Source organism: Cyanistes caeruleus, chromosome 16 (assembly GCF_971803275.1).
Source record: "Cyanistes caeruleus chromosome 16, bCyaCae1.hap1.1, whole genome shotgun sequence".
NCBI lineage: Eukaryota > Metazoa > Chordata > Aves > Passeriformes > Paridae > Cyanistes > Cyanistes caeruleus.
Window position 1 is genome coordinate 12414704 of NC_141716.1, and position 27039 is coordinate 12441742.

Consider the following 27039-nt stretch of genomic DNA (forward strand, 5'->3'; position numbering starts at 1 on the left):
ATGCTGTGGACAAAGCCTGGGAGCAAGTGCAGGCAGAGCTGGAGTTCAGCCCTATCCTCAGTGATTTCTTTGAGTTTATAGTTCAGTGTGTTGTTTTCTGAGCTTTTTTTAAATGATCTTTTTTTTTTTTTTTATGTGAATACAGAGCAGCCTGCAGGTGCTGTCACTGCCAGCCCTGTGCCCCCCAGGGATGCCCCCTGCCCACACCCTGGCTAAATCTCAGGATTTTGGTCTCCAGGCTGCTGCAAACATTAATCCAGTGATGGAGAAACCCAAAGCTGAGGGGTAAACCCCACACAGGGCTGGGGAGGCAGCTCAGGAATCCCAAAGCAGCACCTGCTGCAGCTCTGCCTCTGTGTCTGCCCCTCTCCAACCCACCCTGGCTGTGCCCTGGCACAGCTCATCCCTTGCTCTGGCCCGTGGTGCTGCTGCAGCTCCAGCACTTCCCTGGATCCCTTGTTTGTCACTCCCAGGGGCAGAAATGTGGCCCTGATCACAGAAACCCTGGCTTTGGCCAGGGAAAGCAGCAGGTATTGATTATCAGGTAAACAACTGGGTGTTTGGAGGATGGGTCCCCATGGGAACAGGGACACCCCATTCCTGGGAGGGCCATTTGTGGTTTGGGTGCTGAGCCTGCCCTGGGCTGGGGTCTGTGCCCAGCAGCTGCTGCTCCTCCAAACAGGAGCTTCCCTGATCCCATCTCTGCAGGCTGCTCCTGGCATCAGCCAGGTCACTCCCTGGCACCCCAAAGCCAGCAAAACAAACACCCTAAAGCCCAGTGACCCTCCCAGGGGTGACACTGGGTCAGACCCAGCCAGCACAGTGGGTATGAGGGGTCCCAGGATGGAGCTGCAGCCACTGCCCCTTCAGGCACAGATTTTACTGGCTGCATCCAGGGGCTGGGGGAGAAACACTCAAAGGAAGGTTTCTGGTGGAGCAGCACCCACAGGGAGTGGAAGAAGAGGTTTGGGGTGGTACCAGGTCCCGGGTGAGTGAGGATGGGGGTGCAGGCACCCGTGGGGCCACACTGGTGCTGGGGGCAGGCAGGAGCACAGGGATGGTGTTTCCTGTGCCAGGAGGGTGGCAGGTGTCCCTCCTGGGCCCTCCCACTCCCTCCACACTGGCTGTGACAATGCATTTTTCCCTGCCTCAGCACAGGATCCACCAAGAAAACCCCCAGTTCCACCCCTGGAGCAGGTGGGATCTGCTCCAGCCTTCCCCCCTCATTTAGTGCCCCCTGACCCCTCCCCATGAGCTCAGCTCCAGCTTCTGGTGGCACTGCCAGGTGCCAGTGCTGGTTTATGGGAGCTGAGGAAGCAACAGGGACTGGAGCCCCTCTGGCCTTCCCTGGCAGTGGGATGTGCTGGGGACAGCTTCAGCCACGGGCACAGCTGCTGGGGCACAAAGCCAGTCCCAAAGCCACAGCACGTGCTGCCAGCGTGGCAGGCCAGGATCAGCTGCAGCTTGCCAGAATCCCTTCATGAAATATTTTTTCCCTACAAAACGCTCTTCACAATCCATATCAGGCACCTGGCTGCCCGGGCAGGATGTCACAGCTGGCCAGGGCCGTGTCCCCTGCCCATCCCAGCCCCTGGGCAGCCTCAGAGCCAGGAGGAAGAGGAGCTGAGAGCAAGAGGGACTGAGGGCTCCTGGCTTGCAGCACCAGCCCAGTGCCCCCCCCCAGGGCCAGGCTGCCACCCCCACACTCGGCTCAGACACTGTCTTAGGAGCAGGATAAATAAATAAATTGACATGAAAAGAGCAAAGGAGTGAAACACCGGCAGGGCCGAGGGCAGGCAGCCCCCGCTGGCCACAGGAGGGAATGGAGGGACAGGGAGGTGACAAAGGTGACGGCTGTGCCCGGGGCTCCATGTCCTCCCGCATGCTGATGGTGTCCTGGAGACGGCTGCCCCGGGTCAGTTGTTGTTCATGATCCACCAGGAAGCTGGGGAGAGAGGGAAAGCAGGGAGGTGAGGGCAGTGTGGAACTGGGAATGGGCATTTAGTGTGGCAGAGATGGGGGAACTGACCCTGCAGGTCCCTGGCTCTAAAGCACCCACCCTGGGCAGGGAGTGTGGCCATGGCATGGCCTGGAGAGGGGTGATCCCCTGGAACTCCCTGGGGGAGAGCACTGGGAATGTGCTCCGTGGGATTGGCAGGTCAGGGGCAGCACTGGCAGTGTGGGGTTCAGTCCAAATTAATTCATGTTTTATGGATTAATTTTTACAAATTTAATTTAATTTTTACAAATTTAATTTTTACAAATTTACAAATCTACTATTTTACTATTTTACAAGACCCTGAGGTGATCCCTGAAAGCAAACTGGGCCTTAATTGGGTTCAGAGTTCCCACACCTGGTCCTGTTTCTGTCGGTACCATGGGAATGTGCCCGTTCCCTGTGCTGGCCTCCCCCTGCCCCAGCACTGAGCTGTAACCCTGGGTGCACCCCTGGGACTGACCTGGGAGCATCACCACTTTGCAGAGCAGGCTCAGGGCTCAGGTGAAAACCCAAATGAGGCACCAGGTGTTTTTGGGACAGGACTCAGTTTATCTGCTACAGGGCAGTGTCCCTGCTCCTGGCTGTCCCCGCTGGAGAGCACCCTTGGGCAGGGGACACGCTCCAGCTCACACAGCCAAACCTGCTGGGCTCAGCTGGCCTCAGCCTGGCTTGAAAAACCTCATTTAGGTCACCCCAAACCAATCTTCTGCTCTGAAGGGAGCCACAGTGCCTGTTCCTGCCCTGCTCCTGGGCTCTGCAGCACACCCAGAGCAGGACTGAGGCACCCCTCACCTGGGAAGAGCATGGTGGTCAGCAGCTCTGGGGACTCCAGCAAGCTGAGGATGGACTGCTGGAAAGTCTTGCTGCAGCTGGACTGCAAGTGGCTGTAAAACAGGGTGCAGGCTCAGGGGATGTGGTGTTGGGACCCTCTGCCCACACACAGGGACAGGGAACCTTCTGCACCCCCCAGCCCCTCTCCTGCCCCACTCCCCAAATCCTTCACCGGGGCGTTCACCCCTGTGAGCTGCAGGTGCCCCAGGGCACACAGGGGAGAGCAGTGGGACAGGCTGGGCACGGAAAGGGAGCAGTGGGCAACCCCTCTGAGCCCCCAGCCCCACCCATGGACACTGTCCCACCTTCTCCACGAGGTCACGTCCTGCCAGAACTCGTACAGGATGAAGCAGGCCTCGTCCGTCAGCTTGCAGGCAGAGACACTGTGGGGACAGAGTGACCCTGAGCCGGGGCTGGGCAGGCTGGCACAGCCCTGGCACAACCCTGGCATGAGCCTGGGACAGCAGGGCACAGCTGTGCACATCAGCCTCACCACAAGGCTCCCAAAGCACAGTCTGGCTGCATTCACAGCTTGTGAACAGCTCCAGAGGGTCCCAACCCAAATCCTGCTTCACAGCTCCTGTGTCCAGGTGGCAGAGGAGCTTTACAGCTCTTACACTGGTCTTTGCTGCTGCTGCAGCACATTCTGTGGCTTATTATTTCTCCCTGGCACTGACACAGCTCATCCTGCCAGCCCCTTGGAGTAGGTGTGTGTCACCTGCCACCTTTCACACAGGAGAGAAACTGAGGCACGGGAGCTGAGCTCACAGCACAAACCCACAGCTCTCTGCCCCCAAAGTGATGCTTCCCTCATTCCCTCCCACCCATGAAAGGCTGGGGCTGTTCCCCAGGCAGCAGGAGCCAGCAGTGCAGTGCTCGGGCTGCAGGGCCAGGGGAAGCAGCTGTGCCGGGCTGCAGCAGCAGCAATTCCAGCTGAGGATCAGCCTTTCCTGCAGCTGCTGGCAAGGGCTGCTGGAGGGGGCCGAGCCCCCGGGCACAGCACAGCTCTGAGGCTCCCAGAGGGCCTTTGAGATTCCCTGGAGTGACCCAGGCCCGTGGAGCCTCCCCGGGCTCAGCTCCAGCTTTCCGCTCACGTGGAGAGGCAGCCCACGCAACAACACCCCCCTGTCTCCACAAATAGCCCTGATGACAAAAAAGCCAATCAATTCCAAAGGAAAAGCCTCCCATTCTCTCCACCGCACGTGTCACAGCGAGCATCTTCCTTTTGTTTGGACTGAAAATGTGAATTTGTGCTGTTGAAAGTGAAGAGCTGAAAAAGGACTCTTGAAATGGGAACAGCACGAACATTCCCTGCTGGAAGGGGCCTGGAGTGTCCCGTGGGAGAGGGGAAGGGGGCAGCTGTGCCATCAGGGCCAGGCTGGCACTGCCACGTCCCTGCAGGCAGAGCAGGGCTCTGGGACAGCCTTGGCCTCACCCAGGGCCAGCTTCAGGTGCTCTCCATAAATCAGTGCTCTGCAGGAGCTCTGCCCTTCACCTTGCCATTGCTTTTCAGTCCTTCAGTGCTGGAGGAGCTCACAGGAACACAGCACGGCCACTCCTGCTGGCATAAACCCTCCCCACTCCTCACCAGGCACTGCTTCTCCCTGGGAACACCAGCAGCAGACACTGCTGACACTCATCCTGCCTGCCACACCCGAGCCCTGGCCAGCACACAAAACACTCCACACAAACCCCTGTATCCCCCGAGGGTGTTAACAGCCCCATTTCTGGGGGAGCCACCCCAGAGCCCCCCCAAAGCACCCCACTTACTGCAGGCAGCTGCTGTGCCCGGCCGTGCCCTCGGTGTAGGAGCGGAACGCCTGCCGGAACTCCTCGATGCTGCTCGTGGCCACCGAGATCTGCCTCTTGGCCACCAGGATGTGCTGCCAAGGGACACACAGGGACTGTCCCCTCCTGCCCTCCCTGCTGCCCCCAGCTGTGCCATCCTGTGGCACCACCGTGCTGGGGACAGTGGGGACACAGAGCAGCTCCTTCCCCCTGGCCTGGCTGACTTCACAAGGACCAACAGGAGATGCTCCATGTCCAGTGAGGGGTTCTTGCTTTGGGGCTGCTGCAGTTCCCCCAGCAGAAAGGGGCTTGGGGACCCCTCCACCTGGGCCTGGGGGCACCCAGAGCACTCCTGGGGGATTTGGGCTCTCACAAGCAGGGAGTTGCCTTCCTCTGGGCTGGCTGTGGGCACTGCCCGGGGCTGGCAGGGACAGGAGGGGTTTGTCCCATGGATGGTCCCACAGCCTGAATGCCACCCTGCTCCATCAGCAGGGCACAGCAGAGCTGTGGCACAGGGCAGGGACAGGCACTTACAGCATCCTGGCCTTTGCACAGGGATTCCTCCTTCAGCGGCTCCAGGCGTGGGCTCTGCGTTAGGGGAGAGAGAAACTGGAGTTACTGGGACAGCTCTGCAGCAGGAGAGGCTCTGACCCAGGGGACAGCTGGGTCCCGCTCCAGGGACATTCCCTGTGGTACTTGTGGGGGAACAGGGCTGTGTCTCTGGGGTCAGTGGGGCCTGACAGACCCGTGAGCATCGCAGGCAAAAACAGGAGAGGGTCAGCAGAGCAGAGGGGCAGGGGCGGCTCTGCAGGTGCAGGGCTGGGGCTGGTGTGTGGCTGCAGCTCTGTGACAATGCCAGAGGGGGCTGATGGCACAGGGGGGTCCCAGGTGTGGGGTGGCCCCAGCACCCCCTTGGGCACACACCTTGCACTCCAGCTTCTCGATGAGCTGCTGGAGCCTGTTGATCTGAGCCATCCACTGGCTGTTGTCCTCGACACGAACACCTGCAGAGCAAAGGGCACCGAGGTGTCACCCAAAAAAAGCTCAGTTTTGTCATGGCCAAAGCTTGCTCAAAACCCAAAACCTACAAAAGCTTCTAAACCTCTGATTTAACCCACAAAACTCAATTGATTTATTTTTTTCTGATTTTTTTGAGAGATACAACATCCTCCAGAAGCTCCAGCTGGCATCTGGGTGAGAGGCTCCAGGCTCCATTCTGGAGGAGCCCTCACTGCCCAGTGCTGCTGGAGATGTGGCACTTGGGGACATGGGTTAGTGGTGGCCTGGGCAGTGCTGGGGGAATGGTTGGACTCATTCTTGGAGAGCTTTTCCCACCCTATTGATTCTGTGATTCTGTGCTGGTCCCACACCCCCTCCAGGCTCCTGCAGGGCACAACCAACCTGAGGAACAGCAGGTACCTGTTGTCAGCATCCCAGAGTAGGGGTCTGTTGGGGACAGGCAGACATTCTTCTGTCCCCTGCGCCCACATCGCCTCCCTGACCTCAGGCCAACAGAAGTCTCAGATTTCTTGATCTCCTTTCTGGAATAAAAAAAAAAATAAAAAATGCAAAAGGAGGGGTTGAAATCATTCCTAGAGGTGTCAGCTCCACACCGGGCTGGGAAAGGGCAGATCCCACTCCCGGCTGTCCCTCCCAGTGAGGAGCAGGGCTGGGGACAGGGGGACCAGCACATCCCACCCCGGTACCTCTCCCGTCCCGCCTGCTCCTCCACGGTGTCCACGGCGCACTCGAGGGATGCCTGCAGGGACTGCAGCTGGTGCATGGTTTCCCGCAGCAGGAACCGGGTCAGGAACTGCTCCATCTTCGAGGAGGTCTCATACCTCTGGGGGAAAGGGGGGAGGATATGTCAGATCTGGCTCTCTGCAGGGGCAGCAGAACCACACCTGGAAGGGGCTGTCCCTTAAATAAACCAAACGAGGTGGATTTCAATCAAATTTTAATTATCACCAAAAGTAACCCTCAGGGCAGCAGTGATGCTGTGGGGCAGAAGAACCCTCGGGGGGGCACTGCCTGTGAGATCACAAGGGGGGATGCAGCCACAGTTCCATGGGCACTGCGGCCCCAGCACTGCCAGCGCCAGGATCTATGCAGGAGGACAGATGGACACAAGCCACGAGGTAAAGGTCACTCTCAGGGACAGCCCCCAGCCCCAGGGAGGGCTGCAGGGCTGGCACAGCATCCCTTGTGCCCCCATCTCTGCTCACTCCAGGGCTGGGAGCCTGTGGTGGCCCCTGGGTGCTGGCAGCTCCTTCCAGGGATCCCAAAACCACCTGAAAACCACTGGCAGGCCTAGGCTGGGGCTGGCTCTGTGTCCTCTCTGCCCAGGAAAACAGTGCCAAGCCTGTCTGCTTCCAGGAGATTCCCTGATCAATTTCTGAGGTGTGCTTATGCTGGGGGTGTAAAAGTGCATCCAGAGGGGCATGAGAAGCTCTGGGGAGAACAAAGGGGTCACCTGGCCTGGAGAGTGCCCAAAGAATGGGTCAAGAAGCACAGCATGCCACAGGAGCAGGTCTGGGAGGCACAGAGAGCCAGGGAAGGGCCTGGACACACACAGAGGCACCCCAAACTCCTTCCTTTCTCTGCCAGCTGGGATCACAAATCCTCTCAGCCCCTCTCCATGTGTTCTGGGCTCTGCTGGCAGCAGCATTCATGGAACCATAGGATATTAAGGGATTGGAATGAACCTTGGAAATCATCCAGTTCCAATCCCCCCCAGCCAAGGCAGGGACACCTTCCACTGTCCCAGGCTGCTCCAAGCTTTGTCCAACCTGGCCTTGGACACTGCCAGGGATCCAGGGGCAGCCACAGCTGCTCTGGGCACCCTGTGCCTCCCCACCCTCACAGTAAAAATTCTTTCATTAATTCTTTAATTTATTAATTAATTGAATTCTTGCATTTAATACCCAGCATAAATTTCAGTTTGATCCCATTCCCCCTTGTCCTGACACTGCAGCTCCTGAGGAAGAGTCACTTTCCCACTTCCCTGGAGCCCCTTCACACCCTGGGAAGGTGCTGGGAGGTTTCCCCACAACCTTCTCTTCTCCAGGTTGAACAGCCCCAGCTCTCTCAGCCTGTCTCCACAGGGAAGGTGGTCCAGTGCCCTCAGCAGCTCTGTGCCCTCCTCTGGAATTGCTCCAACAGTTCCACGTCCCTCTTATGCTGGGGACATCAGAACTGTGCACAATATTCCAAATGGGGTCTCACAAGAGCAGAGCAGAGGAGGAGAGTCACCTCCTTTGACCTTCTGGCCCCTCTCCTTCAGATACAGCCCAGGATTTGGTCCAACCACTCAACTGTCCAGTTTTCATTTCCTTTCTTAAAACCACCTGAACTTCTGTCCTTGCACTGTTAGAGAACCCCTGAGAAGGGTGACAAGGTAGCCAGGGGAGGATGCTCAGCGAGCCAGGGAGCGAGGAGACAGGAGGGTGATGTACCCCAACACTTCTAGAGCAGCCAGCGCTGTCCTGCAGCGGGGCTGAGGCAGACACCCGAGCCTGGTTTGCCCTCACGAGTCCCCTCTTGTCCCACCACAGGCTCTCCCTGTGTGCCCGGCATCCCTGCTGAAGCCCGCCGTGGTCATCGACAGCGGCAGCCGCTTCACCCGGGGTGGCTTTGCAGGCCAGGAGCGGCCTCAGTGTGTGCTGAGGACGGTGCAGGTGCATCCCTGCAGCCCGGGGGATGGCCGGCAGCACTGCCCTGCCCCGGAGAGCCCCCCTGCCGCAGCCCCCCGCTCCTCCCCGCTCAAGTTCGGCGTCGTTCAGGACTGGGACGGCATGAAAACCCTGTGGAGCCACCTGCTCCGCTGCTGCCTCAGAGTGCTCCCAGAGGAGCACCCGGTGCTCCTGGCCGAGTCCCCGTCCTGCCCCGCCGCCGACAGGGCCAGGGCGGCCGAGGTGCTGTTCGAGGGCCTCGGGGTGCCCGGCCTGCACCTGGCCAACAGCGGCTTCCTGTCGCTCTGTGCCCACGGCAGGGTCACCGGGCTGGCCGTGGAGGCCGGGGCAGCCCTGTCCCACGTCACCTCCGTGTGGGAGGGCCAGACCCTGAGGAAGGGCACCCGCTGCCTGGGGGTGGCCGGGGACCACCTGTCCAGGCACCTGCGGCGGCTGCTGCTGGAGGGCCCCGCCGAGCCCGCCGTGCTGCAGGCCCTGAGCAAGAAGGTGCTGACCCAGCTGAAGGAGCAGTGCTGCTACGTGTCCTTGGACTTCGAGGGAGACCTCCGGCAGTTCCATCGCCCAGCCAGCTTCCAGACCCCCGACGGGCACTGGATAACGCTGGGCAAGGAGCGCTTCTGCTGCCCGGAGCCGCTGTTCCGGCCCGAGCTGCTGCAGCACAGCTGCCCCGGCCTGCACCAGCTGGTCGGGCAGAGCCTCCAGGCCATGTCTAAGCACGTCAGGAGACACATTCTGGGCAACATCGTGCTCTCAGGCGGCTCCTCCATGTTTCTCGGCTTTCCCGAGAGGATGTGCTTGGAGCTGAATTTCCTTTTCCAAGATGCGGGTGTCCACATCGAGGTCCTGGCGAACCCCAGGAGGGGCACGGCAGCCTGGGCCGGGGGCTCCATGGCAGCCTCGCTCACGTCCTTCCAGCACACGTGGATGACAAAGGCCGAGTACCAGGAGCACGGGGCCGAGTACGTGCACACAAAATTCCAGTAGGGAATTTCGTCCCACTGTGTGCCTCTACAGGAGTGACTCAAACACTGCTCAGGGCCCAGCTGCAGCAGCGGTGACCGAGTGGCTCCTGTGCTGCTGCAGGGGTGCAGAGTCAATTAAAGTGCCCCAAAAGAAACCAAGTGCTTTCCACTGACACTCTGGGTTATTTCCTTCCCACCATCTAACAAGGGTGTGTGCAGTCAGGCTGGAAAACAACTGGGGCTCGTGTTGGGGATCCAGGCCACACTGACTCTCTGGTCTGGGCACATTCAGTCAATCCTAATGCTCCAGGCTGCACTTCCCAACTGGAAATGCAGCTGTCAGGATGAGGAAGGGACCTTCTCCAGCTGTCAGCACTGCAGAACCCCCCCGGGGGGAGCCACAAGCGTGGGAGGAAGGAGATGAGCAGGGGAAGGTCCACAGAGCACCTGCACTGCAGCCACTTACTGATTCCTCATCCTGACACTGGAACAGGTCAGCCCTGGCTGAGGAAGATGAGCTGCAAACCAAGGAACTCCATTCACTCCTTGTAATTTTGGTCTAAAGGTCGTTTGGTGCTTCAGGGAGCCGATTCAGCTCCCTGAACAGGCATTTTCTCACCTGGCTGAACTGACTCAGCTCGGCAGATGATTAGAAAGGGATCAGAGGTTGTGAAGGAAGCAGCTGGGGAGCACAGCCCAGCTGTCACAGCACACTCCTGTCCCCATGGCCAGCCCCGTGCCAGCTCCTCAAGGGACACAGCAACCACAGCATGTCCCTGTGAGTACTGAGAGACACAGGACCAGCAGCAGGAGGTCGAGGAAGGAGCCTCCACATGATGCAGGAGGGCTGGTTGCTCCCCAAGAGCATCCACCAGGAGAGGTCCACCCCTTTCCTCGACAGGACAAGGAGACTGGAGCAGCATCCCTGCCTTCCCCACGGTGTCCTCGTGTGACCCCAAGGCTGCAGCACCCTGAGCCAGGCTGCCCTCACCCTCCAGGCTCCATGAACCATGTCCAAAATAATGTCCAGCAATGCCTCCCCATTGCTGGGGTCAAATATTTCCAATTCCTGCTGTGTTTCTCTCCAGCACACTGGGGATCTGGAATTCCAGAACTCCAGACAGAAGGATTTCACTGTAACCTTTCCACTGCTGGTGTCAAAGGAAGGGAGCAGTGGGAAGGGTCCTGAGCCCCTCATGGTTTTCTGGTTGCTCTGTGCCACCAGCCCAGTCCAGGAGCTGTTTCTGACTGGGCACAGCTGTGGTGGGAAGGGAAGGGAAGTGGGGAGAGTGGAGAGGAGGGATGCTCATCCCCCAAGCTCAGGGCTCATGCTGGAGTCAGCAAAGGATGGTCAGAGCCCCCCCCAGCACCAGGGGGATGGGGGTTTTCATCCCTGCTGGAAGATGAATCTCATTTTCCTGCCTCAAGAAGAGGACGGCAGCAACGCTGACAAGATGCAGCTGTAGCAAACTGAGTTCCAGCTCTGCATCTCCAGCCTCTCCCAGCCAAGCATCCCATGTGTTCCTACAAAGACTTCCTTGCCCACAGCCCCAGAAATGGAGAGCTCAGGCCTGGGGATCCCTGCCCACCCTTCCCCTCCTCATCCCAGGCTGTGCAGGCACTGAAATCCCTGCTAGCACTGCCTCTCTGTGCCTGCCCAACTCCTGCCAGCCCAGACTCATTCCCTGCTTGAAGGGGAACAGGAGACACTCCAACCTCCCCAGGACACACCGGGAGGGAGGGAGTCAGTCAGTCAGTCAGTCAGTCCGTCCCCGGGGGGGGGCACAACAGGTGCATTATTCACCCACCACATAGCCCTGCACAGTCCATTTCACTGCCCAAAACCCAAACACTGCCATCCCCCTGGCATCAACGAGGCTGTTCCCCCAGCAAGCAGCCAAACGAGGTGTGCTCCCACCTCAGGGCTGTGCTCCCACCTCAGGGCTCTGCTCCCACCTCAGGGCTGTGCTCCCACCTCAGGGCTCTGCTCCCACCTCAGGGCTGTGCTCCCACCTCAGGGCTCTGCTCCCACCTCAGGGATGTCCTTCCAGCCCTACCACAGCCTGGGCACACAGACACTCCCCCTTGCTCAGAGGCTTCTCCCCAAGCACATCACTCCCCTTGCCAGGGCCAGGTTCTGGGAGAAGCACCAACCCTGCCCCCCAGCACTCCCCATCCTCTCAGCTTCCACCCTCAATGGCCTAAGCCTCACATCCCCCATGGGTGCAGTTTTATGGCAGAGCTGAGCTTCTGTCAGCTGCCCTGAACCCCACAGCTCACCCAGGGCTGTCCCTACACCCCAAACACACAGGCACCAGTATGGGGTGACAGCCCCCAAAACCCCACTGCCAGTGCAGGGCACGCTGTGCCTGGAGGGGACTCAGCTCCAGAGGGTCCCACAGGGACACAGCAGCACTGCCAGCTGCCTCCTGCCTCATCAAACACAGCACACCCAGGGGAATGTGCTGGGACAAGGATGGAAATAACCATCCCTCAGGAGAGCTCCAAATGCTGCTTCACCCTTCAGCATCGATTTGGAAAACTGCATGCCAGGGGAGAGAAAGAACCCAAAGTGCAGCCCCCATCACACTCCTCATTTTGGGGCAAAGTACCAAAATCTTCTCATCAGATGTTGCACAGAAGTCAAACCCTCTGTTATCAGAGGCTAAATAAACTCACCAAGCACAGCATTTTCTGCTCATGGCAAAGCCCCATGGCTGGGAGTCACAAAAGAAATAACCCAGCAAGCACAGGACAAGGAATTTTGGTTGGGCACTGGTATTTCAGCTCTGCTTACCCAGATGAAAAATCACCAAGTTGCCAAGAGCTGCTGTAACTCTGCTTTTGAGGGGTTTTATTGGTTTCTTATGATGATAGTTAAGCTCAGGACAGAATGGAATGGGTGGCCACATAATTTCTGTCAAAGGATAAACAGGGCTGCCTGGCTTGGAGAGGTATTTATGTGAGGGTTTGCAGTGTTTGCACACTGGAGAATGGAAAGATTTTAGCATACAGACCCCCTGTGAGAAACATCAGGCTGTTTTCTGAGGTATTTCCACTGTTCACTTCCTACCCTGATGCAATTATATTGCAAACATGAAGTTCAGCCACAAAATAAGGTGTAATTAGCACACTACAGCACAGCCATCAAGTTATACTTTACAAACAAGTGGGAATGACAGAATGTGGAGGAAAAACCCTCTCTTCTTGACAAGGCATATTTCCTTCAGCAAGTTCCTAGCAGCCCAGTGGGGAAGGATGGAGGCATGGGAACCCCTAATGCTTTGGTTTCCTCCTGCTGACCTGCAGATCCACAAAAACAACCCTGAGCAGGTTTGCTGCTCACTCACACACAAAACTTCTGCAGAAACTGCACAGGACAAACCCAGCTTGCACTTCCCACACTTCACCCCAGGGTTTCTCCTGACAGGGAGCGTGGGAGCAGATCAGGAGCCTGCCAGCCAGGAGACAGCTGGGACACAGCCCAGTGATCCATGCCAGGTGTCCTGGCCCTGACATGCACAGCTGGGAGTATTCCATCCCAAAAAGGCTTTTGGCATCACTGCCTCAAACCACAGCTCCCAAGTACCCCCATGGCACATTCCCCCTGAGCCTTGTTTTCCTTATTTCCCTCCATTGGCATGGTCTGAGCAGTCCCCCCAGAGCTGTTCTCCTGCTCATTTTCAGATTCCAGCTGTGGTTCCCTGGAGGATGCAGGGCTGAGCAGCCTGAGGATCTGATCCTGAGGAACTGCTGGAGATGGATCATGCCCTAACCAAGAGTTGCTGTGCTGAGACACACCTCAAGCCAGAGATCTCCTCCTTCTTCCTGCCAGCCTGGGCATCTCTGCCTGCTCCAGAGTCAGGCAAAGTCCTGGTAAATTCAGCCTGGCAACAACAGGCAGGGCTGCAGATCCTTCAGCGGGGCTCTTCCAGTTTTCTCAGTGCACAAGCAGCTCCCTGGGATGAAAATTTATCTGGTTCTTCCATGAGGGTGCTCCCCGTGCCAAAGTGGGGGCTCCCAGGCCTCAGAGAGGTGTTTGAACCCAAAGAATTGAGGGGCAGGTGTAACATGGGACATCTGCTCTCTGCCCTGGCTCACAGAGGTGGCTGGCTAAAATCCAGCCCACTAATCCCATCATAACTCAAACTCGAGTCCAACTCTGGAAGTACAAGTGTGGGAATATATTCAGGTCCCAGCAGGTAGGAATGCAGCATTTATCATCTCCAGCAGCCTCCAGCAGTGGCAGGTGTCCCACAGCTCTGCAGAGCCCTGCCCGCTCCTGCCTTCTCCCCAGATCAGAGCACAGCAGGGAAGGGCAGGGAGAAGATTCCCAGGAGGATCAATATCTGTCCTGGGGCACAGCAGGGCTGGGGTCAGAGCACCTGATCAGCACAGAGCCCCCCTGGCTGAGAGCTGGGAACACTGGGCTGCCCTGGCTCCGGGCAGATCCAAACAGGCGGAGAAATGAATCCATCAAAATTTGTTTCAACAGGAAAAACCTGCTTCTGTTTTCCAGGGAACACCAGTGGCACCAGAAGCTGTGGAGGGAGTGAATGCCTCACACCAATACTGCGGAGCAGAGAGTGACTGTGCTGCCCTTTGGAGAAATAAATGACTATACACATTCATTACCCGAAAAACCAGAACAGAGAGGAACTGAAATAAAGCACAGCTCTCTGGAGAGGATCCCTCCTCTCCCTCTGGACTTGTATTTAATAACTCTTGAGTGGGGCCAGGGACCTGAACCAATGAGAAAATGCATTTTCAGGAGATTCCCTCTCCTGGCATGAAATTTCCACACATACAGGGAGACACTGCTGAGGCTGGCTCTGGCCAGAGGAAAGCTCAGAGAGGGACTGACACTGCAGAGGCACAAACACCACTCTGATGAGTGACCAGTGTGGGACTGGTTCCCCTTTTCTTCTCTGTCTGACCAAGAGTCAGAGGAGCATTCACAAGGACGATGCCCCTCATCTGCTTGGAATAAGGCATCTTTGGCAAAGAAAGGGTCTTCCCCTGGCTCAGCACCAGCCCAAGCACACAGCTGAGTGCTTTGATAGATCTCAGGTGCAAAAGGGGCTGCTGGTCCCTGAGCAGGGCCCTTCCAGCCCTGCCTTTCCCCCCTGTCCTTATCCCAGTGCTGCCCAGCACAGCAGGGCTCAGAGCTTGTCCTCATTAGCAGCCCCCAAAGTGCTTCCATCAGCAAAGGAGGGTGAGAGGGAGAGCAGTGGAGCAGGAATGAGCTCTGCAGCAGGCTGGGAGAGCAGCAGTCCCCAGAGCAGCTCCTGCCCCTCTCCTGCAGCTGGCACCTGGTGCTGTGAGCACAGCCTGTGCTGCGTCTGTCCTGAGCACCCTGCAGGGCTCATTCTGAGCCACGCTGCTGGATGGAATCACTTTGGTTTGGCTCAGAGCTCAACATGGGCTCTCAGTGATGCTCCCAGAAAGCGTCTGTGGGCAGGACCCTGCGAGGAGCTGCTGGAACAGCCTCTGCCAGAGCCCTGCAAGGGGAGGGTGATGTCTCCAGGGCACAAAAGCTTTGGATTTACCCTTCTCCTCCTCTGGCTTGGCTCCCCATCCTCCAGGCTGTGTGCCTGCAGCACTGCCTGCACATGCATACAACCCAAGCACACACTGCCACCCCTTGATTTGAGGGGTTTGCTGCCTCTGACCCCTAGATTTCACACTCAGCAGCAGCTGAGCTCACCACAGCTCCGATTTCACACCCTGCTGCCCTCCCCCGGCCCCGTCCTTACCAGCTTGGTTTTGTCCATGGCTGCCAGCACTGCAGCGTTGAGGGTTTCCAGGGCAGAGAGCACATTCCTGTATTCCCCCAGGTACGCCGAGAAATAATCTGGAAAGGACAGAACACCGTGGTCAGGTTCCTGAGCAGCTCCAGCTCTGCCTCCCCTGCTGCTGCTCCCCACACACAGCCCAGAGCTGCAAGGGGGGCATTCCCCTTCTTTTCCAGAATCATTCTCCCACTTGGACTGAAATGAAAAGTCCTTCCCTATGCCCTTGGGAACAGCACCTCTGTGCTGGGATCCTTCCAGGGATGGATGCCACCCAGTCCTGCACAGGACAGACACACACACACCACACACACCCTGGGGAGGGGAAGCTCTCCAGGGCAGGAACATCCCTCACTTACCACACAACTTCTCCGTGTCCACGTTGCTGCAAGAAACAGAAAAAAGCTCGTGTTAGATAGTGGGGCTGGTGTGGGGGAAACAGTGCTGGGGGTTTGGGGGCTGGGTTTGAGTCCCAGGGGATGTACTGATTGTTCATGTATTTTCAGAAGCTGTAATTATCAGAAAAATAAGGAGCTGCACAGGTTCAGAGCCAGCAGCTCAGGAGCCATGCCCAGCCCCTGCAGCACCCAGGGGCTGAAGGAGCAGGAAAATCTGCTCCACCAACACCTCCTGGAGCTGGAGCGTGCTGGGAAAGCATCTGTGACAACAGAGTGGGGTTGGGATGGAGATGCCCTACACCCCTGGCTGGCCAGCTGAGCCCTGGAGCTTCTTCTTCAACCCAACCTCTTCCCCAAAGCTGGGAAGCATCCAGCCTTGTTTATCCCTGACCTCAGCCCAGGTCCTCCCCGTGGCACCAGACCCCCTCTTCTCCCCACTACCCCCTCCAGCAGCTCCTCCTCCTCTTCCCTCCCTCAGAGCCCAGGTGATGTGGGGCTGTCTGCAGGCTCCCAGAGGGCTTCACAGCCCTCCAGAGCGGCTGTTCCTGCCCTGAAGGACACTAAATCAGGGATCTGGCTCTGGTGGAAGGCAGGCCCCCACCCCTTTTCAGTATCAGAGAGCACAGCACTGCAGGATCCCCCCTGCAGGATCCCCCCTGCAGGATCCACCCTGCATCCCTGCAGGGCTCGGGCAGATCCCTCCTTCAGCTGCTAAAGGTGCTGCTGGGGGGGAGAGGGAGGAGGAAACGTTCAAAACCAGCCCCAGGTTTTGGGATGGGTCTGCATGGTGCTGTTGGACCTGCTCAGGCAGCCAAAGCCACGGAGGCAGAGCTGCTCTGGATGCCCAGCATCACCCAGAGCCTGCAGGGACAGACCCCAGGATGTCATTTATTCAAATCAGCCTCTGCTCAAGGCATTCTGCTGCCTCAAAATCCCCCAGATGATTACAACCATTTTAAATCTTGATTGGGAAAGTAGAAGAGAGCCCCAAAGAGAGCTTTTTAAGTGTTTTTTAAGTGTTTAAGTGCTGTCACACATGGGGGAATTGGCAGTACCTGGAGTTTGCCAGGCTCCAAGCACAAGGAATGCTGCAGTGCTGCTTCCCAGGGGGTGGGAAACCACAGCCACATCACCCTGTCCCCCCTCTGACACTGCCCACAGGCCAAAGAGACAAAAACACCCCCATGTAAAATTAGAGGAGAGTGTGTGAAGTGTCCAAAATGCCATTTAAGCGGAAATAATTAAGACAAAAATCTTCCTACAGCTTTTCCTGAGACTTCAAAGGCTGATTTCCGTCTCTCACTTTCTGCTGGGCTTCCATGGAGAGCACTTTAACAGTGGGCAGTGCTTGAAAGCATGGGGATGTTTGGTGTGAGGGGTGGCAGAGCCAGGGCAGGGGGACTGCAGCCCCTCTGCTCTGTAATTGCACCTGCAGGCAGCAGCAGTGTGAGGCTGGCATTCAGCTCAGCTATTTTAAACACACAGGAGCTGATTTAGGCAGGGCTCTGCGCACTGACCTGGCACTGCAGGCACTTCTTAAAGGGAATAAAAAAGCCGTGTTCCCCTTGAGACTCAGTACAGATAAACCTGCAAAGCCACAGCCCCTCGCTCTGCCAGCTCCACTCCATCTCTGCTGATCCCATCTCTGGGCAGCTCTGCTAGACAGACACTGAGGTTTGAAGCACCAGTGTACACTGGGAAAAGGTTTTGCTCCTTCTGAAGTTTTCCCCTTTATTCCTGGCAGCTGTCTGAGCCTGCAGAGCTGCTGCAGTGCTGCAAGAGCCCTGGCACTGCAGCAGCCACAGCACAGAGCCGTGCCCAGAACTGTCACTGCAGGGAAACACTGGCTCCCACCTGAGAGAAGGGGAAAAGTCACCAAAGAGGGGATGTGGACACCTCGTGCCCATGTTACCCTGGCATTTGCCCTGGTCCCAGTGAGCACCTGGGGCTGGGACCGGTTTCAGCAGGAACAAGGAGCCAGCAGCTCAACCCACTGCCAGTTCCCAGCTCAGCTCCAGCAAGGTGTGACAAAGAGCTGCCATCAACTCCCACCCTGTGGCTTCTAAAGTTATTAATAACTCTTTATATCTCAGCTGTTTGCTGCTTAAAAAGAAATGTTAACTAATCAGTCACTAAACCACTGAACATTGAACCAACCAACGACATCTCGTGGCAAAAAATCATCCCTCTGGGAGTTATCCAGGGGAAGATCTGCTCCCTTCCCTCCCTGCTGCAGCCTGTTCCATCAGCAGCCCCAGGGCACAGGCAGGGGCAGGAGAGAGCCCAGTAGCAAAACCCAGGCTGCTGGGGCCATTCTCATGTCACCAGAACGAATTGACACAGAAAACTGGGTGGAGCTCACGGACAGAATGTGCACACCAAAGCCTGACCCACTTTGCAGGGCTGCCAGGGGCAGCAGGCTTCCCTCTGCTCCTCTCTGCCATTCCCACTCCAAGAGAAGAGCCATCCTCTGCCTCCAAAGCACTCATCCTGAGACTCTCCACATTTCCCATAGCTGTATTTTGACTGTGCTCAAACCACTGATTAACTGTAATTAAGCCTGAACTGATGATGGAGGATCTTGTCATCATTATGCTGTTGGGATTTTGTCAGAATGTGCCTGGAATTTATGCAAGAAAACAGCAATCAGCTGCAGAAAAGGAGACGGGATTTTTATTTTTATTTTTTCTTAATCATTTATCATGTTGGGAACCTCCAGTGCTATCACAGATCTGGTTTCCAAACCCTTTTCATGTGACACAGAGTGTTTCAGTCACTCTCCATCATCAGGGACTGGCAGATGCTGTGACTCTGAGTCTCTGAGTAAAGAGAGGGCAGGGAATTCACTCAAATCCAGACAATCACAGGCTTGAGGTTCTTTCCACATGGACACTTTAAGAGGCTCCAGGTCAGCACTTCTACCCCTTGTGGCTCCAGGTCAAAGGCTCTGAGCAATCTGCACCCAATTCCTAAACACTCTCATGGAAAGATGGATTTTCTAGACCTTATTTCTCTAAATTTCCCCAGCAGGTGCAGGACAGAAGGCCAGCTAAAATCCAAACAGCAATTCCCAGGGCAGGTTTCACAGTGCAAGCATTCAACACCTGCAGTTCTAGATGCAGCTACTCCAAAAACATCAGTCTCTTCTCACCCAGATGTTTCAGAGGACGAAAATGCTCTTTTCCAGGAAGATGAACCTTACTGTGCCACTGCCAGAGCTGGTGTGGAGCTCTGGAGCAGCCAAACAAAACTGTGGACCTGCTGGTGTACCAGCTGCCACCCAGAGCTGAATTTGGTTTCAACATAAACTTTTAAATGTCACAGAATTAAAGTTGATTTTATGCCAAAATAGAACCATCTTCTGAAATGCAGAACAAGAACAGCTTTGTGTGGAAATGTAGAATCAGAAGTGATCCCAGCAGAGGTGTGTGATGCACAGGCTCCAGAGCCCCACCTGAGAGCCAGAGGGGTGGGAGGTGGAGAGAGGAGAGCAGGGGGCTCTCTGGAAGGAGAACAAGAAATGGGGGAGACCTCTGGAATATCCATGTTCCCAGCTGTCAGCTCTGGGGCCCAGGGGAGCAGCTGCAGCTTCCAGGGATGGCAGAGGGTCAGGATGGCTCTGAGCAGTGCTGGAGGTCTCTGTTACTGCCCCTCCTCGGCTCAGGCTGGCAGGGACAAGGAAACACAAATTCCAGCCTAGACATGACAAACACAGCACCAAAAACACCTGCAGGGTTAAGGGTGAAACCTCCCCATCATCACAAAAGCTTCGGGACACAGAAGCAGCATACCAGATCTGCTTGGAGAGCTTGTAGCTGGCAGCAAATTTTGGCCAGCTCTCTGAAACAGTAAGTTCCTGACAGTGCAAGGAACTTAATTCCAGTGCAAGGAAGAAGCCCAGGGGAGAAGGGCTGTCCCCACCATGGGCACAGCAGGACACCAGCACAGCCCTCATGAGCCACCAAATCCTGCACACCCCAAACCCCACATTTCCTACATTTGCTGAAAGCCACTGAAGGCAGGAATTTGGAAACAGCTCTGAGGGTCCCTTCTGCCCTTGGTGGCAGGAAGAGAATAAAGACCCAAGGCTCATGCCCTGCTGCTGGATGTCAGCAGCTCGATGCTGCCATTGCCACGTTGTCATGGCTACAGCACCCTCGTTAGGTAACGAGCTGTGGGGGCACCGCTGCAGCCACGGCTCCCCGGGCAGCACAGACCCACTCAAGCCTCCTCAGCTGCTCCAGACAGATGGAACAAGCCCAACCTGAAGGCAGGAGACCTTCCCTGTTCAGTGTTGAGCTGGGTTAAAGCTCCCAGCTTTGCTGCACCCTGTGTTTTCCAGGGGTGTTGTGACTCCAGGATCACCCCAAAATGAGCACTCACTGCCAGCGTCCTGGGATCACAGCCCAAAGAGACAGAGATGTTTTCAGGAGACACCTCCTGCTGCCCACATCCACGAGCTCAAGCAGCAGGCTCCAAGGAAAGCAGCACAGGGCTGCCCACACCTGCCCACTTCTCTGCAGTGGGAACTACACCCAGCTCCCACAGCACTGGGAGTCCACCACTGCCACTGCCCCAGCCCTGAGTGGGCGATGACGCTGGGTGTCTGCTGTTGGTGGCATTTGGTGGCTTCTCAGTGTGACAAGGGCCCACTGTGCCAGTGCCCTGGCTGCATGCAAAGCGCTGGGACCAGCGTGTGTAGCTCAGGCTGCCCCAAATTTCCTCACCCTGGCAGGGAGCTGTGCCCTGCTCAAGGGTGTCAGAGGTGCTGGGGTGCTGGGAAAGCCAAACCTGCCACCCAGAAGCTCAGCCCCTTGTCCCCCAGCAGCGCCCCAATGTTTGGACAGACCCCAGCCATGCAATTCAGCAGCACCAGCTCCTCCCAGTGCCAGGCCAGACTCACCCACAGCAACCAGTGAGGCAAAAAATACCCAAAAAATGTGGGATGAGAATCCCAGCTGAGCCCAAGGGACCCCTCTAGATAGCCCCACTCATGAGGAGAGCAGAGCTAAACACAATTCCTTCTCCTGCTCTTTGGGGCTTTCTTTTTTTTTACAAGTAGCTGCCCTCAATTCCCCGTTACATGCACCAGGCCCACTCGTGGTGGAAAGCAGCTCTTATGTAAGTGAAAAGCAGTTCCCTGAGTCAGCAGTGGCAAAGTCTGTGACTTTTCACAGTCTGTGCCATGTCCCCACACCACCACAGGCTCCTGCAGACACACAGCCTGCTCCAGGTACTCCTGGACTACATTTTCCAAAGCAAAAGGAGTGGAATTTCCCATGCTTGCTCCCTTTCCAGAGCTGCAGTAAATCTGGTGGCTGCTCTCAAAATGTCTCGGCACCAGGGCTCGCTGCTGGTGCTCACTGGGCTTGAACACCTGCGTGTGGTAAGGGGTGGGTTTGTCTCACCCTGACTATTTATCACACCCGCCTCCAAACATCCTCCATCTCCAGTCAGGCAGTTTTAGCTTCTCCTGCATCTCCTCCGTGCCACCACGGTACTCACTCTGAGTGACGCCTGTCAATGCCACTGAACAACTCCCACAGCTCCTCCGAGCTCAGGATGCCATCAGAGAAATAGTTCTTGAACTCCTCAAATGACAGCTTCCCATCATCTGCATTCAAATAAAAGGGAAGAATAATTATCTATCTGTGGAAAGCAGCATCCCGGCCCCGGCGAGCCGCAGCCGCTCCAGCGGGTGTGTGGGACGGCTGGCTGTGTTCTGCATGGTGATTACAGCACGTATCTCCCTCAGAGCCTGCCCCACCAGCCCTGCAAAAACACAGCAGTGCTGCTGGAACTGCAGCTGGGAATTCCAGCCCTTTCCTAAAGGCCCCATTGCGGTGTTCTCAGACATGAGTGCAGAATGTCAGAGAATAAACAGCACCGCCAGATTTTCATGGAAACAAAGTGCTCTTCATTGACTCAAGAGCTTTTTCCTTCCTCTCTGTGGAGGACTTCAGCTCCTGGGCTGCACTGTGATCTGCAATAAAAGCATCTCCTAAGCTACCATGACGGAAAGAAGCCCAAGAGAGTGTGGGAAGGCTCAGGGAAACCACTTGTGATTTTGGACCTCTTGGTATCTGGGTGCTGGATTAAAAACCGGGTAGCAGAGCCTAACTCCCAAATGCCAGGGGCTCCAGGGGCACCCAGAAACAGGAGCACCTGCAAAACCCTGGCCTGAGCACAGAGACAGAAGCAGTTCTGTCTGACTGAGCAGAAGCCTGACAGCCCATGGGCAGGAGAAGGGCTTGGAAGGGGCTGTGTCCTGTGTGGTGTTTGGATGGGGAACTGGGGAGCCCATTCCCTGGCCAGGCTCTGGGATCCAGATGAAGCAGAAAAGCATTTTCCACCCTCCCTCTTCCAGCCAAACCTCCCAATGGGAATGAGCCACGCTGCTTCAGCCAGAGCCAGGCAGGGAGGGGGAGGCAGCAGCAGGAGCAAAGCACTCACCGTTCTTGTCGGCTCGCCGGAAAATCTGCAAGACAAAACACAACAAGGCTCAGTGTGGCAGCAGGGAGAGAAGGGCAGGTGAACAGTGAGCCAGGCAGCACCACAGAAAATCTCCTCCAGGAGCTCACAGAGCTGTGGAGAAGCCCCAGCTGTTGGGACTGCACAGGCTGCTCTGGGAAATTCCCCTTTGCCAATGATTAAACCCATTTCTTGCCTCTAATGCACAGAGCCCTTGGCCAAGCGAGCCCGGCACTCACAACAAGCACCTTTTAGAGAACACAGAGGCGAAGCAGAAACGACTTTGCAACATCCTTGTGATGGCAACTGTTTAATTTTTCAGCCCATTTAAACGAAAGAACACTGGGTTTAAATGCACTCTGTAAGGAAGCACTTTGTGCATCACCAGCACCATCACCTGTACCGAGGAGCAGCTCCTGCCCTGAGCTTTGTAACCACCCCTCAGCACAGCCCTTCCTGCAGCACCCCGGCATGCACACACACTGTAATGAATCATTAATGAATCAATTAATCTGTAACTGCTTCTGCCACAGAGCACAGTTGGAGAGCTGCTCCAGTTCAGGGTCCCAACGCAGATTCCCAACCACGAGGCTTCTGCCCATGACCCAGGACAAAGCTGGGGCTGCTCAGCCCTGCCAGGATCTGTTTCACCACTGAATTACTGCCAGGTCTGGGGCTGACTCCAGTGAGGAAATAGCATCACTTCCAAAGCCTGGGAATGTTTTCCCACATTTTGTCCAGCACATCCTAATGGACTCAATGACAGAAAATTGTCTGTGTGGCAACTGTCCCTTATATGTGATGAAGAAATCTGCATGTCTGAAGAAAGATTAGGGAAGAAAAAGGGCTGGGAAAGGAGACAGAACATTTCTGTTCTTGCCCACACGCAGCCCCTGGAGCACCACTGCCCCTCTGCCTGCTCTGCCCCATGTTCCGAGGCCACGCTCCCACATCCAGCCCTGACATCTCCCTGAGAAACTGCTCTGAGGTGAAGAGCTGCCCAGGAAAACCCCCTGAGCCTCCAGCATGCAACTGGGCAGAAGCTTTCCTAGTGCTGGTTCCTTCCCTGGGACCAAAACCAGGAGCAAGGGCAGCTCCTTGGAGGATGCTCTTCTGAACAAGGTGAGCTCCTGCTGCCCCTTGGGCCGAGCAGCATTAGGCAACCAAATCCCTGGGATTGCAGCGGGCCAGGCTGCTGCCCTGGCAGGAAAGCGGGGCAGGCACTCCCTGAGCAGGGCACAGCAGCTGCTGGATGCACTTTGGAGCTGAGATGGGAACCTGCAGCTCCCAAACAGTGGTGATTTCTCTGGATTTTAAAGCAAAGCTTTCTCCAGGCTAATGGGATCCTTGTGGGGTCCAAAGCTGCAGGGGCAGCACCCGTGGGTCCCACATGTTCGTGGAGTCTCCATCAAGGGAGAGGCTCCATCCTGCAGAGTTCTGTGTTATCAGAGGGACACATGGCTCGTGTAAGGACACCTCTGTGGCTCCAGATGTCACAGAGGCCACCTAGCCCAGAGACAGTCAAGTGTCACCCAGGCACTGGGTGCAGATTTGAGCCAGGGCAAACATTTCCCACTGACAGGCTGGCCTTGCTCAGCAGGGTTTACCCGTGGGCTCAGAGGGAGAACAGAATTTTGGGGAAGATCCCCTGGTGCTCAAAAGGTGTGTAACCCAGGGTGAACCCACCCTGAGTTCAGCAGGAGCCTCAGAAACCAGAGTGGATGCCTCTCCCTCACACACAAGGCTCAGAGAGTTACACGAGCCAGTGCGCACACGACAGCTCCTGCAGCTCAAAATAAACATGGCACAAGCAGGGAGCTGTGAGTGCCCCTGAGGCAAGGCCACGTCTGCTCCAGAGCCCCTGGAATGGCAGAGCCTCATCCCAAATGTCCTGCAGTCCCTGGCTGAGCCCAGCATCCCTCCAGCCAGCACAACCAGCACAGAGCCACTTCAGGGCTGTCCCCTCCCTGGGCACAGGCACATGCTCAGCCATGGCAGGTGAGCGCTGTCCCCATGTGGAAAGCAGCCCTGGGACAAAGCCAGGGACAAGTGATGCAGAGCCAGGCTGGGAGCGGGGTTAGCTCTTCGTGGGCTGCTGGAGGGCCCTACAAGCAATCCCTCTCTTGCTTCAGGACAAGCCTCAGAGGCACAGGGGCACTGCCTGGAGCCCGGCATGTTTCCCTCAGCCCTTGGGCTTGTGTCCAAGCAAGGACACAAGCCGGGACTGAGGGAAGAGGCACTGAAATAACATTTATTTGCAGGATGAGCCCCACACGTACCCCGGGAAGGAAGGAGATGATCGGATTTCTCCCTGCCTGCAGGTTTGGGAGCTGCTGGACAGGCAGCCAGGGGCTGTTGGGGAGGGGACAGCTGCCCTGGGGACAGCGAGCTCATCGACCCACGGCAGCTGAGGCAGGCTGTGGCCAGGCACCGGGACTCTGTCCTTCCCGGAGCTCCCGAATCCCGGCAGGAGAGAGAGCAAGCACCGGGCACCAGCCTGAGGGACAAATCTCCCCGAGGCTTGAGATGCTGCACAGCCCCATGGCAGCACTGCGCTTCGTACCGCAAAGCCTTCCTCCTCCTCAGCTCTCGCAAAGGCAGGGATGAGCAGGCAGGTCCCAGGGGAAGCAGCAGCCGCCGGGGAGGCAGGAGGGGCAGCTGGACACCGGCCAACTGCCCGCACCCAAAAGTGCGGAGATTAAACTCACCCTGCCAAGCTCTGGAGCAAAGGTGGCAGCAAAGGAGTCACAGGGCAGAGGAAGAGAAGCCGTCAGAACCCGGAAAGCAGCTGCTAGCGTTGTTAACATTTCCCATTTTAATTGCTTTAATGACACCCTGAGGGATGGATGTGCGACTCAACGAGTGCCCCGAGGAGCTGAGCTGGAACACAGCTGTCACCACCCGCCCCCCTCCTGCCCATCTTCCCTCAGCCAAGTAATTAGTGCGGTTAATGATGCTGGCTGGCGAGCCTGGCAGCCCGAACCCCCCGGCAGGAGAGAGACCCTGACCCCACAGCTGGCAGCGGGAGCCGCGCTTCCCTCCCTGGGAATGCCAGGAGCTCTTGGACTGGACCAGACGTGCCATTCACCTTCCCCAAGTGCTGTTCTCCTTCTCTGGGATGGACTGGGACACGGAGGTGATCGGGACAAGGGGGAGATGACAGCTGGGAGGTGACAGCTGGCACCGACCTGGGCAGCACCAGCCCCATCCTTAACCCTCGCTGCCTTTCTCCTGCTCAGCCCTGCGGCGGGGCAGGGGCAGCGCCTCCGCCCGCACATCCCGCAGGGTGACGGAGCGCGGGGCTCACGGCGATGCCAGGGCTCTCTCACCACGGAGATCTGGGCGCCATCCACCCGGCCCAGCTCCCGGAACACGCCGAGCTCCGGTGCTCCAGCGGTGGGCTCGGGAGATGGCCGGGATGCAGCCCCGGAGCCCCGCGGTGCTCTCACAGGAGCAGCCCGGCCTTGGAGGGGACACGGTGTGACAGGAGGAGCTGTGCCAGCACCCCGAACACAAAGACACCCACCGCCCGCATTTTCAACTCCCCCGTGCCACCCACAGCCGCCAGGATGCCCGGGCGACCCCCAACCCACACGGAGCATCCTCCTCCCCAATCCGGCGCGTCGGGAGCGGCCAGGGACAGGGGCTGCACCCGGGGGCTGCAGCTGCTGGATCCCACGGCTGTCAACAGCTCCAGGGAACCTTCCACAGCCTTCCTGGCAGGCACAGCTCCCGCTCCGGGAGTCGTGACAGCCAGCTCTGGATGAGGCGTGGGCTGTTTCTAGCCACCCAGAGGCCCAGCGTTCAGCAGAAGGACACGACATCATTATTTAAGCCATCACGACCATGCACAGCTCCGGGCTGGCAGGGGAGCAGAGTCTCTGGCGCATCCCTGGGGCCGGTTCCTCCGGGAAGGAGCCTCACCCCGACACCCACCCGTGCTGCGGCTGCCCGGGGCTGGCCAGGGCTGCGGGGGGTCCCGCCCGCGGTACTCACGTCGTGGAAGATGGGCAGCGGCTGGCGGTGGGGCTTGGGGCCGCGATCTGCGGAGAGCAGGCACACGGCCAGCAGCTCGGCACACGACATCATGGTCCTGCCGGGGGCGGGTGCTGCGGGCACCGGGGGCGCGGGGCGTGCGGAGCGGTGCGGTGCCCCGGGATGCGGTGCCCCGGGATGCGGTGCCCCGGGATGCGGTGCCCCGGGATGCGGTGCCCTGGGATGCGGTGCCCCGGGATGCGGTGCCCCGGGATGCGGTGCCCCGGGATGCGGTGCTCTGGGATGCGGTGCCCTGGGATGCGGTGCCCCGGGATGCGGTGCCCCGGGATGCGGTGCTCTGGGATGCGGTGCCCTGGGATGCGGTGCCCCGGGATGCGGTGCCCCGGGATGCGGTGCCCCGGGATGCGGTGCTCTGGGATGCGGTGCGGTGCCCTGAGACGCGGTTCCCCGGGATGCGGTTCCCCGGGATGCGGTGCCCCGGGATGCGGTGCTCTGGGATGCGGTGCGGTGCCGGAGGGCGCGGTGCGGGGCCGTGCAGCGGGTGTGGAGCGGTGTGGCACGGCAGGGATGTAGGGATGGGTTCGGTGCGGCACCGCGGGGTGCAGTGCGGTGCCGGAGGACGCGGTGCGGTACCGTAGAGGTGCGCTCGGTGCGGAAGGAATGGCCTCGGAGCAGTAGGGATGGGTTTGGTTCGGTGCCTGAGGGATCAGCTCGCTGCGGTAGGGACGGGTTCGGTGCGGTGCCGTAGGGATGAGTTCGGCTCTGTTCGGTTCGGCAGGGTGGTTCGGTTCGGTCGGTTCGGCTCCGCTCGGCCCGATTCGGCTCGGCCCGGCTCTGCTCGGCTCGGTTCGGTTCGGTTCGGCTCGGCTCGGCTCGGTTCGGTTCGGTTCGGCTCGGCTCGGCTCGGCTCCGCTCGGCTCGGCTCGGTTCGGCTCCGCTCGGCTCGGTTCGGCTCGGCTCAGCTCCGCTCGGCTCGGCTCGGCTCGGTTCGGCTCCGCTCGGCTCGGTTCGGCTCCGCTCGGCTCGGTTCGGCTCGGCCCGTGCGCAGGTCGCGCCCCGCCGATCCCGACTCAGCCGAGCGGCTCCGCCGCCACAGCCAACTTTGGCTCT

At 57.9% G+C, this 27039-nt stretch overlaps 1 protein-coding gene across 3 annotated transcripts; it reads right to left on the bottom strand.

Moving 5' to 3' along the window:
• Window positions 1-1723: 1723 nt before the first annotated feature.
• Window positions 1724-27039, bottom strand: NECAB3 (N-terminal EF-hand calcium binding protein 3). 3 transcript variants are annotated; one of them, XM_086853038.1, is made up of 14 exons: window positions 26406-27039; window positions 25930-26266; window positions 21916-21940; window positions 20968-21076; window positions 15424-15449; window positions 15029-15126; window positions 6325-6461; window positions 6038-6159; window positions 5543-5622; window positions 5153-5206; window positions 4601-4713; window positions 3136-3213; window positions 2792-2883; window positions 1724-1945 (listed from the first exon to the last, which is right to left on the bottom strand). In XM_086853038.1, exons 2-14 carry the CDS (start codon window positions 26020-26022, stop codon window positions 1917-1919), a joined length of 1056 nt encoding a protein of 351 aa, XP_086709164.1. In that variant the 5' UTR covers window positions 26023-26266; window positions 26406-27039; the 3' UTR covers window positions 1724-1916. The 3 variants fall into 3 exon arrangements, with proteins under 3 accessions (XP_086709164.1, XP_086709162.1, XP_086709163.1); XM_086853036.1 differs by having other exon boundaries at window positions 25930-27034; XM_086853037.1 differs by lacking the exons at window positions 15029-15126; window positions 15424-15449; window positions 20968-21076; ... (1 more) ...; window positions 25930-26266; window positions 26406-27039 and adding an exon at window positions 8434-13974.